At 40.9% G+C, this 13,162-nt stretch overlaps 1 protein-coding gene across 1 annotated transcript in view; it reads right to left on the bottom strand.

Annotated features, from left to right (window-relative positions):
- CPE (carboxypeptidase E) overlaps nt 1-13,162 on the bottom strand; it is an 88,061-nt gene that overhangs the window by 7,603 nt on the left and 67,296 nt on the right. The window contains 3 exon segments of the mRNA XM_006771082.1: nt 2,994-3,133; nt 7,819-8,001; nt 9,647-9,764. Coding sequence (XP_006771145.1) covers nt 2,994-3,133; nt 7,819-8,001; nt 9,647-9,764 — 441 coding nt within the window.

The following is a 13,162-nucleotide window of genomic DNA, read 5'->3' as shown; positions in this document are numbered from 1 at the left end:
CCAAAACCATTGAAAAAAAATATACAAAAAAAAAAAAAAAAAAAAAACACCAGAAAATACCTAGAACAGAAAATACACAACAAACCCTATGAAGGACATTGAGAGATTGAGATTACCTAAACATGCAAAACCCAACATGCAGTCTATAAAGATTTAAATTAAAAAAAAAAAAAAAAAGAAATATTCTTACTATGATCTCAAAATAAACAAATAAAAAACAACCTCTGAAATTCTATAAAAGCAACACGTGATTCTTTTCTCTAAAGGCAATTTAGAAATGGTAAAAAGTTATACATGTTGTTGGTAATAATAAATGCTAATTTTATTGGCAACCACTATAGTGATAAGAGAGTAAATACATTTTTTATAATTATTTTTCTTTAATTTTATTTTTTTATTGATTTCATAGAGAAAGAGAGAGGGAAACATCAATGATGAGAAAGAATCATTGATTGGCTGCCTCCTAAATGCCCCCCCACCGGGGATCAAACCCACAACCTGGGCATGTGCCCGGAACAGGAATCGAACCATGACCTCCTGTTTTCATAGGTTGACACTCAACCACTGAGCCACACCAGCCAGGCAGAGTAAATCCATTAAAACAACAACAACACACTTTTAGTATCTAGTGAATCGATTTTTTTCCCAATACTGAGCTATGAATCAGCCAACCAAAATTAACAGGTTGAAATTTAGTCATTGGAAACATAAAAAGTTGGTTTCTGAGTGACATTCCCATGGTGAAAGAGTCACTGGGGACCAGAAAAACTGTGGCGATGAATTTATGCATGTTGAGGCACTATAATCCTGGTATCAGTATTATAAACCTTAGAGAAATGAAAAGCTTAAATTTCATCATTGGAAGATAAGTCAATCACTTCTAAAACATATAATTCACCTGGATTAGGCCCAAATATATGCAGTTAATAATTGTGACTTGACTTTTTTCAGCTTCTTCAACACAAGACATATTACAGTATGCAGTTTAACAAATAAATAAGTAAATGTCTCTATATGCCAATTGTGAGGCATAACTTTGCTGTTTAAAAAAAATTCACTGTAGGTCTCCCTCATCATTGATGTTTCTATCTCTCCCTCTCCCTTCCTCTCTGAAATCAATAAAAATAAATTTTAAAAAATTCAATGTAGTAATTAAATCTCAATGACAGTGCTAGGGACTGTCACAACCCCATGTGAATGCCAACGGGAAAACCCTGTCACTTCATGGCTTCTGCATAAGAAGTCACAGACAGGAACACTGTCCTCATGACTGCAGAAGCTATTTAGTACACTTGTTCCTTCTATAATGTACTCTCCTCAGATACCAGGACATTTCAGTCAACCAAGGCTGAAAACAAAACTAAAAAAAAAAACAACACATTCCCCATAGTTGCTGGGACTGTTGGCATCAGTAGTCATTAAACCCTTGTGCACTTAAATGCAACAGAGCTTGTTGAAATGGAAATTTGGGGGGGGGGGGGTCCTGCCCTGCAGGGAGTATGGTTTTGTGGTGGGACAGGAAATTCATATTTTTAACAAGAACCTAGATGATTCTGAAGCACCTGCCCATTAGAAATTCTTTGGGAATTTTGAGAACTAAACTGTTCCAAAGCTAGTGAGTTCTTAGCAAACTATCTACCACAAGCATGTCAAACTCACAGCCGGCAGGCCACATGCTTTAAACAAGGCATGCGGCCGCGGGTTTGACATGCTTAATCTACCTTAATTAACTGTACAAGTCCAGTTCCTGCAAACATCCCTTTAAAATTCCGCAAGAAATTTCCTCTCAACCAATTATGGAATTAGATCTCCTAATCACCTATTTTTCAGGAGTTGTAAACTAGTTCACACTTAGATTTTAGGTCCAGGTGTTCAAATTATTAATCAGCACCATGTTGTTTCATTGTCAAGAAAACTATTTCAATACAAAATTTCTGGCAGTCTTCACTGATCGCTCACCAGACCCTGAGTCCCTAACCGGAGTGTTCTAACTGGAGTGTTCTATGAGCTCATTGTAAATGCCACTCCTACTGCTTCCACACAGCTCGCACCCTAACACTGATGCCACCGATGACGTGAATCTGTGGACAGGTCAAATTCTCATTCCAAGTGGCATACAACAGGACTGCATTCCTGGTCCCTTTTCTTTCCAGATGGTTCCTATATAAAGTGATAGAGCTTTTAGATGAACTGATGCATGCCCACCTGCAACAATAAATATGACAAAATTTTTCCTCTTTCCTAATGGCACATATTTGTGTTTTGTGTTATACTGCATTTTTCTCAAGAACCAAGAAAGGACTTAAGCAGCAGAGTAATAATCATACTGGCATCAACTATAGTAAATCTTACAGTCTCGCTCCGAGAAGCCTTTTCTGTGCCCCAGGACTGAGTTAGGACCTTTCTCTATATTGCCATTGTTCTTGCAGCTCACCTTTATATCCTTGCTTGTTATTAGGTAATCATGTTTCTGAACCTCATTAATAGAAGCCTTCTTCAGGATAGTCACTAGACCCACTGCCTCACAGGAAGCCAAGGATAAAGAAATAGCTCAATAAAGTTTTGTTGAAAAAATATGTATATGAAATGAAAAGCATTGTGTTAAGGAGGCATTCTTTGATACCTAAGTGGAAAGCACAGATTAAATCCTAGATGCCTCACTTACCTCATTCTGGTCTTGGTCCCGCCTGACAGGCCAAAGGTGATCAGGGTGGAGGGTGGGCCCAGGATTGCCTTTGCTTAGAGGAGTATCAATGAAAACAGGGCTTTACCTCACTTCTCCACAACCCTCTAGTTTAATCGATTCTCAGTGAACATTCATGAACCACAAACCCCATAACAAATGAAAGCCTATTTGAACCACTACTGAGATGTTTTCCAAATGTCATTCTGGTTGGAAGGATTCTCCTAGACTAGGCTCCTCTTAGGAGACAATTGTACACCAGGTTTAAAGGCGCCTACGTTTTCCATTTTACACTGCAGACTGTGTTTACCTGCTCAAGGTAGCTAATAAGCGAGTTTTTGTTATCCTCCCAGTAGGTCTGCAAAGTCTCCTCAGGTGGAAACTTTTCACAGCTAAGCTCCATGGTGATCTCGAAGCAGTTGCTGCTCAGGTAATTGAAGTCTTACATTCCTGCCAAAACACCAAATGGAAAGTCTCAATACCCAGGTGGTGCCTGAAACTCTACACAGGCTGTTCTGTTGAATTGAGAGCCAAGGAAAAGCCACACCAAGCAGCGCCTTTTGGGGAACCACAAGGAAAATCACCGACCATAAAGGCCAGAACAACATACTTGGGGAACTGTGACCACCTTGGAAGCACACACTCTCTCAGCTTCTTAAGGAATCGTTTAGCTTAACGCCTTGCTCCTGTAAGGTGCTCAAGCAGCAGCCACGTTCCATATTGCTGGAGTGGGCATCAAAGAAGACCACAGGGGAGTGACATCATCAAAATGGCAAAATAGGAGTTTTCTGCGGCCTTTCCTCCCCCAAGAACACCAATTTCGACCATCACCCATGAATAGAGTGCGCTTGTGGAAGTCCAAGAGCCACTGAAAAGGTTCCGGCATGCCACTGGAGCAAACATGAACTCCAAGAGTGGACGCACTGAAGAAGGTCAAAGGAACAGTGTCACCTTCCCTGCATCACCCCTTCTGCAAGGTGGCACAGCTCAGTGCCAGAGCAACATAAAAACATTCAACACTACACCACACACTGGTAGAGTGAGTATTCAGAATGCGCTAATACTATAACAGGCGGTGTGTTAATCACAACTCTAGTTTAAAGGTTAAAGGACAAAAATATTAAAAATACCTATAGCTGCAATAAGGTGGCATAGGTAAGTCCTTACCTGTAAATACTTCCCTTAAAGGTAAATAGATTGAATTCTCCAGTCAAAGGCATCGAGTGGCCAAATGGGGGCAGGGGCCTCAGAAAAGGAAGAACAGCCTCGGCCAGCACTTCCATCTGGCAGAAAGCTGCCTCCACCCACCTCGTGCCCTGATGCCAGACAATGAAGTTCCTCCCGTACAACCCTGGCTCCTTTCAGACTGCTGCACCAGCGCTGGAGCTCAGAGGGAGGGAGTCCCACTAAGTCCATGTGCAGGCCCTTTAAGAGGAGTGCCTGGGACTGCAGCAGCCCTCTTCCTACTCAGCCACAATCCCCACCGGTTTTCACAGCCAGAAGTTATAAGGACTTCTCCTCCTGGCTCTGGAACTCTGGGCCAGGAGGCCTGGTGTGGGGCTGGGACCCCTCGCTCCTCAGGGGGGACCTCCGCAGCTGAGATATCCCTCCCGATTTTTACCCGCCACACATGGGTGGAGGATCAGCCCGATTCTATGTCTCTGTCCCTCCTGCCAGTCTCAATGTGGCTTTTTTCTTTTCTTTACTGATTTAAGAGAGAGACATCGATCTGTTGTTCCACTTATTTATGCACGCACTGACTAATTCTTGTATGTGCCCTGACCAGGGACAAAACCTGGAACCGTGGTGTATAGGATCGACTCCCTAATCAAACAAGCTAATGTGCCAGGGCCTGTGGCTTCTTTAAATCCTTAGTTGTAGGTTTTCCATTCAACTAGATTTCAAGCTGTTCTGAATGATGGTGTTCAGTAATTTAGGTATAATTTTGATGCCTCTCTCTGTCTTTTTTTAACTAGTAATACTCCACTTTCAACAATGGAAAGATGATAGATAGATAGATAGATAGATAGATCACCCAGTCAGAAAATCAATAAGAAAACACTGGCTTCCAACTATACTTGAGATCACATGAACCTAACAGATTACATACAGAACATACATACAGATCCAACAGCAGGTGGCAGAATACACATTCTTCTCAAACACACATGGAACAGTCTCCAGGACAGATCATATGATGAGTCACAAAACAAGCCTTAGCAAACTAAGGAGACCGAAATCATAGCAAATATCTTTTATGAACACAATGGTATGAAATTAGAAATCATGACAGGAGGAAAACTGGAAAATTAACACATACGTAGAAAAGTAAACATACTCCTAAACCACCAATGGGTCAAAGAGGAAATCAAAAGAAAAACCAAATATCTGGAACAAATTGAAAGGAGTTTTTTGGGGTAAAAAAGGCAGGTTTAGGGAGTTTTAGGAATTAGGGGGTCCATAGGGGAGAACCACAGGGCTGTAATGCTGGGAGCTGCTGAATGGTATACATTCACAGAATAAGGGAACTTCCAAAAGGTATACATTCACAGAATAAAGGAGAGGAAGCCACCAATTCACAGAATAAAGAAGGCCACAGGGAGTAGAAAGACAAAAGGGAGAAAAAGAGGTGAACCCCGTGTGGGATTTGAGTTCTGCGGCTGCTATAGTGATCAATCAGAGGGGATACCAAGAAACGAAGAACTGTAGCCATTATAAACCTTAGGAAAGAGGGACTTGGAGGGACTTGGAGGGGTCTCCCTTCCCCTCCCCATGTGCTTGTTTCTCAATCAATTTCCACCTTTTCCTATACCACCTTCTTAGAATCCACCAGGACAAGGACCTGGGAAATCACCTTTGCATCCTGCCCAGAGGAAAAACCACGTGTTCCAGTTTAAGATCCGCATTTCAAAATGAAAATAGAAACACAATATACCAAAAGTTACAGGATGAAGCAAAAACATTCCTAAGAGAGAAGCTTATTTTGATAAGTATCTACATTTAGAAAAAAATCGCATAATCAATGACTCACAGATACGGAGCCACCAAATGCAGGTCCTCTGGCTTCGAGGCAGGCTACCTGCCTGTGACCTATGCTTGAGGCCTTCCTCCCGACGGCTCAGGCCAAGGTGACACTGTACCCAAGACCACATCCTTGTTCAGCTCTATCTCCTTCCTTGCCCTGCTTCCCTCATTTCCAATAGGGCTTTTCCTAAAAAGCAGCCCCTCAACAAATTATGAGTATCCGATCCCTGTCTCAGGTTTTGCTTCTAGAAAACCTGACCTGAGACACTCATTTTATTCACTGCATAGATTGCTAAAGAAAGTCATATCTTTCTTTGACTCTTTGACTATTATTGTGGGACATAATCATCGACTATTATTATAATTCTTATTATTACTATTACTAGAGGCACGGTGCATGGGATTCGTGCACTGGTGGGGGGCGTGGCCTGCGGGGATCGGCCGGCTGTGGGAGCGCTGCTCACCCCAGTCAGCCAAGCGGCTGTGGACCTGCCCTCTGAGTGGCTGCTCCCTGGTCCGGCATCTTCCATGGAGCCGGAGCCCTCGCCTCTCCAGGGGACCCAGTCGGGGCCAGACCCAGGGACAACAGCACTGAGAGGTGGTGGAGTAGACCTCAGTCCCGCAGCAGCCACAAACACACCTGCCAGCCTCTGAGGTCAGCTCTGCGAGCATGGGGCAGTGCTGCATGGCCTGCAGGCATCCAGAGAAGGCAGTAGGGAGCGAGGAGGAGGAGCCTGGGGCAAGGAGGCAACAATCGCAGCCCGGGGTTCCTGCCCATTGGCTCAGGGTTCACAGCAGGAGTGGCCACTCATCCCGGTCAGCCAAGCAGTGCTCCCACTGTGGTAGCTCACTGACCACCAGGGGGCAGCTCCCGTGTTAAGCGTCTGCCCCCTGGTGGTCAGTGCGCATGCGTCATAGTGACTAGTGGACCAGTTGTTCTGGTCATTCCACCGTTTGGTCACTGGGCTTTTATTATATTGGATTGTTACTTTACTGATCTAGATTACTTGGCATTTTGTAGACAATGCACTATTTGTCTAAAAAGGTCATTCCAAAGGAATTACTAAAGTTTTCATAAAAACCAAAATATAAAATTACTTCCCATTGGGTGTATTTGACATAGTCTAAATCCTAAAATCTGACATAGACCTTATTTCCCAAGCCATATGGGGGGAAATGTGCTAAATGTGATCTGACTTGGTGCAAAATATTAATTACAACAGGGTAAAAATATATCAGACAGAAAGAAATCAGGAAGGATATTTTTCTCAGGGCCCAATTCAATAAAAGAAGCGAAACAAAATCCTTTAATTAGGTAGTGCTGCTACTATGCTAATTAATTATCTTACTCATTTCCAGGTGGGCTATAGAATATTGTTCTTAGGCAAAGAGAAAAAACAAAACATATCAGTGTCTTCACATTTCACTCATCCTTGGTAGAGGCAAGTATTACACAACTGTGATTGGGCTGGGGAGCCAGAAAAATGAGATCTCTGTGAAGTCCATGTTAGGGCAAAGGGAGCCACAAGAGCTCATTGGTTTTCTAGAAGATGGGCCCTCCAGTAACAATGCTGTATGTGGGCTTTTCCCCTTTTCAGATCGCATAAGAGGTGAAGAGCTTCCTGATCCAATAGTGGTTATAACAGTAGTGAATATACAATTAATACTCCACATCAAGTAGTCTCCATTATCCCATCACTAAAATAAAATTTAAAGAAAGTGTGTGGACCAACATATACTGAAGGTCAAAGCCTGCCCTCTAAAATATACATTTGCCTATAGTCAAAGCATGACTACCACATAATCAGGATGCTGTCTTATTCCTTAAGCTCAGAATTTCAGAAGTACGGTAATTAATAATATTCAATTTATATTTTCCCACTGGACAGTTTCAGTTCATTCCCCATATCTCTTCAATTAGCATATTGATTTTAAAAACAAAACTATGCATAGCAATTACTGATGAGGAAAACTAATTTTAATGCGTGAATTATAGATTCAATCTACTTCTTAGTGACTGAGAAGGATTGGAGATTCTCTAAATCCAAACGGGGATTATACATAAGCCACTAGCACATAATCAATAATCAAAGAGGGACACGGACACTCACCGCCGGGAACGCTGTACCAAGCCGCACCATTGGTCGTTCCATCGACAAAGCTGCTGTCATCATCATTCTTACGACATGGTTGCCGATTGGGGTCCGACATGGACGGGTTAAAAGAGGAGTATGCCCTCGCCAAGCTTTGGAAAATGGCATCATCTGGGCAAGAACTATATTCATGAGCGCTCCCTAGAAAATAAATGCACAAGATTAAAGAAATGGACACAGACCAAGAGCACTGCATGTTTTCCAAAGTGTGAGTCAGTATTGACCTCTTGCCCAATGTATTTTTTTAGCCACAGCACTATGGGAAAGAAATGCAGGCTTAAGTGTCAGCAATGACACCTAGCTTTTAGGTTATATAACTTCCACTGCTAATGTCACACAGTAAAAAATCTGATGGAATGTCCCTTCTGTGTATGAATTCAAAGCTTCACCAGAGAAGGTGGTAAGCTTACAGTAAACTGGACCTGGCTGAACAGTCAAGGAGATTTCTATTGTTAAAATTTTTAATTTAAAAAATGTACTTGTTAAGTTGGCAGTTATACAACAGTCACTGGCATGTAAAGTACAGCATAGGAACATAGTTGACAGTATTGTAATAGCTATGCATGGTGGCAGGTGGGTAACAGGCTTATCAGGGTGGTGACTTTGTAAGTTACATAATGTCTCATCAATGGCTTGTATACCTGAAACTAATATTATATATCAACTGTAATGGAAAATGTTTTATTTATTTTTTTAATGTACTTGTACTAACTTCATAGCCACTATAAACCACCCTCATACTGTATCTGAGTTTAGAGTTTTAAAAAAAAATCTCCCATATGTATTATAAAAATCGTACTTTTAATACACTATATTGTGATCCATGTACCATAAAATATGCCAGGCTTTGACATTTCCTAGCTAATGACATAATACAAAAATCTCTAACTTTTAACAATGGTGTACCAAAGACTTTCTTCAAAACTCAGTTTCCAATCTCTAAAATGATCATCCTGTGTTCACAAAGAGCAAACTCTTCAAAGGGCCCTAAGAATCGACCCAAAGCAGGAAATTTCCTGGAGCAACAAAAATTAAGGCAAAAATATCTATCTGGCTAAAGCTTGCTGAGCCTGAAACTTAACGAAAACATGTCAGAGAGAAATGAAAGCACCACTTTGCCTCGCTGACAAAACCACAAACAGTTCCAAATGCAAAAGCGTGAGAGGTCGATGAGACACGTGGAGTTCCACGTGGGCCCTGGTCAAGCACCAAAAGCCTCCTCCATTGGTGAGCCATCGTGTCCACAGAGCTATATAACACCCATAACTTCTCCAGGGTACCAGTGTCCCAGAGTGACCCAAGTTCATGACTCCTGTTTTCCTCCTTTCTCTCATCGGAGTGTTCTGTCAAGATTACATTTCTCTTCACCTACACTTCTTTTTAAAGTTACATCCTTTTCTGTCAAATATATACTGAGTGGCCAGATTATTATGACCACCCCATCACTACAATGAAGTGAATTAGTTATGCAAATAATAATAATAATAAAACCTTGAGAGTATTTGCTTAGGAAGTTTTCAATATTCAGTATTTTTGGAAGTGTCAATGAAGTACTGATTGGGGTAGTCATAATAATCTGGCCGGTCATAATAATCTGGCCACTCAGTGTATATGGTCAATGCCACGTAAAATAGTTAAGGGATGTTCCTGATAAACATAGGTATTTCTACAGGCAAAATCACTTAACGACCAGTTCCTTAAAAGAATATTATAAAAGTCATTTTTCAAAGCCTTGCAAAGTAATTGTAAACCTTGAGCCAAGTAGAGAAGCGGAAAGAACACCTACCACTCCGAGTCTCATCATAGGGGTAATTGGCCACAAGGTCTCCTCCGTGGAGATTGGCAGAGAGCACAAAAGGAACATCCATAATCCAGTGGATGACAGCCTTGGTCTCGGGAGCCAGCTGTATTAAACGTCAGAGATTAAAAGGGTTATAAATTGGTAATCACTGGTGAGATCACTTGACAGAAAAGATATAGGAAAGGTTTTTTGGGATTTTTTTGTTTGTTTGTTTTTTAAATATATTTTATTGATTTTTTACAGAGAGGAAGGGAGAGAGATAGAGAGTTAGAAACATAGATGAGAGAGAAACATCCATCAGCTGCCTCTTGCACATCTCCTACTGGGGATGTGCCCGCAACCCAGGTACATGCCCTTGACCGGAATCAAACCTGGGACCTTTCAGTCCGCAGGCCGACGCTCTATCCACTGAGCCAAACCAGTTTCGGCAGATATAGGAAAGGTTTTAAGAAACGCCCAAAAGCTGGTCAACCACTTTGTGGTTGTTTTCATAGAAAAGAAAAAAAGTTCTTGTATGAACAGCATCCCCATCTCTATTTTTCTCGGACTTTTTTACAACAAAAAAAATTTTAGTAGTGTTTCAATTTCTTCACAATTTCTACTTTTGTGGGCTGCCAGCTTTTTTCTCTTTGAAAACAAGCATGCAGGTGACTTATAAATTTTGGAATCTGTCCATTTGATGTTTCAGTATTAATAATTGCTAAGGAAAGACAAAGAGAAAATAGTTGAACCCTGTTAAAGAGAAACCACAGGCCCAATGCGGCATCATTTAAAGCCTATGATACCAAACCTCGACTTAATACCTCACCTATTGCTATTTCAGCCTCTCCCAGAAATATAGTATTAATCAACCAACCAGTCTGGAATTTTCTGGCCAAGCACCAGAAAGGTTATTTGCACAGGGGCCCTCTCCAGTATGCAAAGAAAGAAGCAGCAGCAATTTGCATGATAAAAACCCTTGCTGTTCCCTTTGCCCCAAAAGTAATCTAGACCTTTTTTTTTCTTTTGTTAACAGCTCCCTTGCCCCACTCTTCTTCCCATTAAAAACCTTCCATTTTGTACAACCCCTTGGAGCACCCTTCCACTGGCTACATGGGATGCTGCCTGATTCATGTCCTGCTTAATAATAATGCCAATTAGATCTTCAAATTTACTCGGTGTTTTAACACCACAGAACAGAGTTCTTTCTCTATGGTGGTTCAACTCCTGAAAATGGTAAATTTTATTACCTAGTTTTGCTTACTATTGTTCTAATCCTCTTCAATTACTTTAAACATATAAAAAATATTAGGCTGGGTCTCTTTCAGAGCTCACTGTAAAATATCAGTTTACTTTGAAATGACCCTCTTAGATTTTAAAACAAAGGCAAACGTTTTAGGACTTCATGTTGTCTTTTCAATGATGCACAATCTTTTATATCTTGGGAACAAGACAAAGGGGGAAAGAAATTTTTATCAAAGAATTAATCTGGAGCCAAAAGCTTGATATTTTTATGTGATGCGTTTTTAACAGCAACTAGGAAGACTCTCAAATTCCAAAGTACTTCTTTAATTTAATAAAGAATAAAATCAAAGCTTTACTGGCATATTTCTATATATATTTTTAGGTTGATACATGCGTTAAAAATAATCTTAAAGGATACATATCCAAAGGTAAATGGTGATCATTTAAAATTAAGAGTTTATTTTTCTCCTTATTTATATTTGCTTTAGCTTTTCATTTTTTATTAAAGTATTAATTTTGTATAAAAACACTTTAAAGAAACTGTGTTTTGAAACAAATTTAAAGATGCAATCCTGAATACACAAAGTCATTTGTGGCTATTCGGTTTGGCCTATTGTTAGTTCTTATATGTACATTGCTGCTAATACCCACGTTATCGGTATGCTCAAAACCAGCGAGTGAATTCCACGATTTGATAAATTAAACTACGGTTCTCTTTGAATATTAATAGATTAAGTGATCCATAGAGAAGCTTCTGGTGCTTCCCATGATCGAGCCCTTAATACAACCTAGGACCAACTGGGACCTATTTTTAAGGCTTCCATTTAAAGACTGTAAATATAGCTCAAATGTTATGCTCTACAATTAGACGGCATTGGCTCTTAAAAAATATCAAAGCCATATTTATTCTGTTCCTCCACAACGTTAACCATTAAAGGCAAGTATAAATTGAATAAAACTATTTTATTTACTTTAAGCCACTTTGTTTTAAGTAATTCAGGCCCAGCTCATGTGCTGAGGGAGCCCAGATGGCAGGGGAGGTGACTTGGCTGAAGGGCCCAAGAGCAGATGAGAAATGACTTAGTGGGAAGAACTCCAGGAGAACAAGAGAGAGCCTTTATTCAGAGGTCCAGGAGCGCCAGGAGAGCATCTGAACAACCTGGGGAAAACATAGGTTCCTTTCCATCACCCACCCTTGCAGCATCCACACCCCAGTCCTCCTCAGTGGGACTCCACAGGAACCTGCATTTTTGACTCCTGATTCCTAGCACCCCAAACGTAAATAAACCTTGACATTTAAAAACCACAGTAATCACTTCCCCTAATGAGGCAAGCGGGAAGGGAAGATGTATGATAACATTAATGAGCTGTTTACCATGCCTAGTACCAGGCTGGGTCTAACTCAGCCGTGGGCAAACTACGGCCCGCGGGCCATTTGAAATTGAATAAAACTAAAAAAAAAAAAAAAAGACCGTACCCTTTTATGTGATGATGTTTACTTTGAATTTATATTAGTTCACACAAACACTCCATCCATGCTTTTGTTCCGGCCCTCCAGTCCAGTTAAGAACCCATTGTGGCCCTCGAGTCAAAAAGTTTGCCCACCCCTGGAACTGCTATCTCAGTCTTAGTAACAAAGATGGAAAAAGAAGATGAACCAATATCGTCTGAAGAGTCCATGTAATGTAAATAAATCATGCTTCTAGACAAGAGGCTAAACTTAATTTTTCTATTTCTCTTTAATTTACCCTTACCAAGTACTGGCATTGAGGTTTTCGATATAAAACCTTTAATATTTTAAAAGCACCATGAACATGCACCTTTTAAATAAGTACTGCTTCAGCTAGAAATATGAAAAAAAAAAAGAACACCTAATGTAGAGACTGTGTAAGTCTGACATAGATTTGGATGGAGAAGAGGGAGGCAGTGCTGGCTGAATAATAACAGCACTTACACAAATGTCCTGTCAACCTGAGTTTATGTCATGATTCTTCTATGATAAGTGACAGGAATTATTCTTCTCATTTCTCAGATTTAACAAAGACAGCGCCAGCAGGTTAATGCAAGCCACGCAGAGAGTCTGTGGGCTGATACCAGCACCGGGCTTCCACGAAGTGTTTCATTTCTGTCTTAGCCTCATAGCTCATCGCACAGGCATGCCCTCTTTTCACCCCTGGTTACCCCAGCTGCACCCAGCCCTCTGCCTTTCCAGCTCCTCCTTCTCCCCCAACATGGTTCGGGGGCTGAGAAACTGCAAATGTATCTGTCTCAGAAGCA

Source organism: Myotis davidii, unplaced genomic scaffold (genome assembly GCF_000327345.1).
Source record: "Myotis davidii unplaced genomic scaffold, ASM32734v1 scaffold225, whole genome shotgun sequence".
Taxonomy (NCBI): Eukaryota; Metazoa; Chordata; class Mammalia; order Chiroptera; family Vespertilionidae; genus Myotis; species Myotis davidii.
The sequence above is the reverse complement of the archived record's forward strand: the minus strand, read 5'-3'. Positions and strand labels throughout refer to the sequence as shown.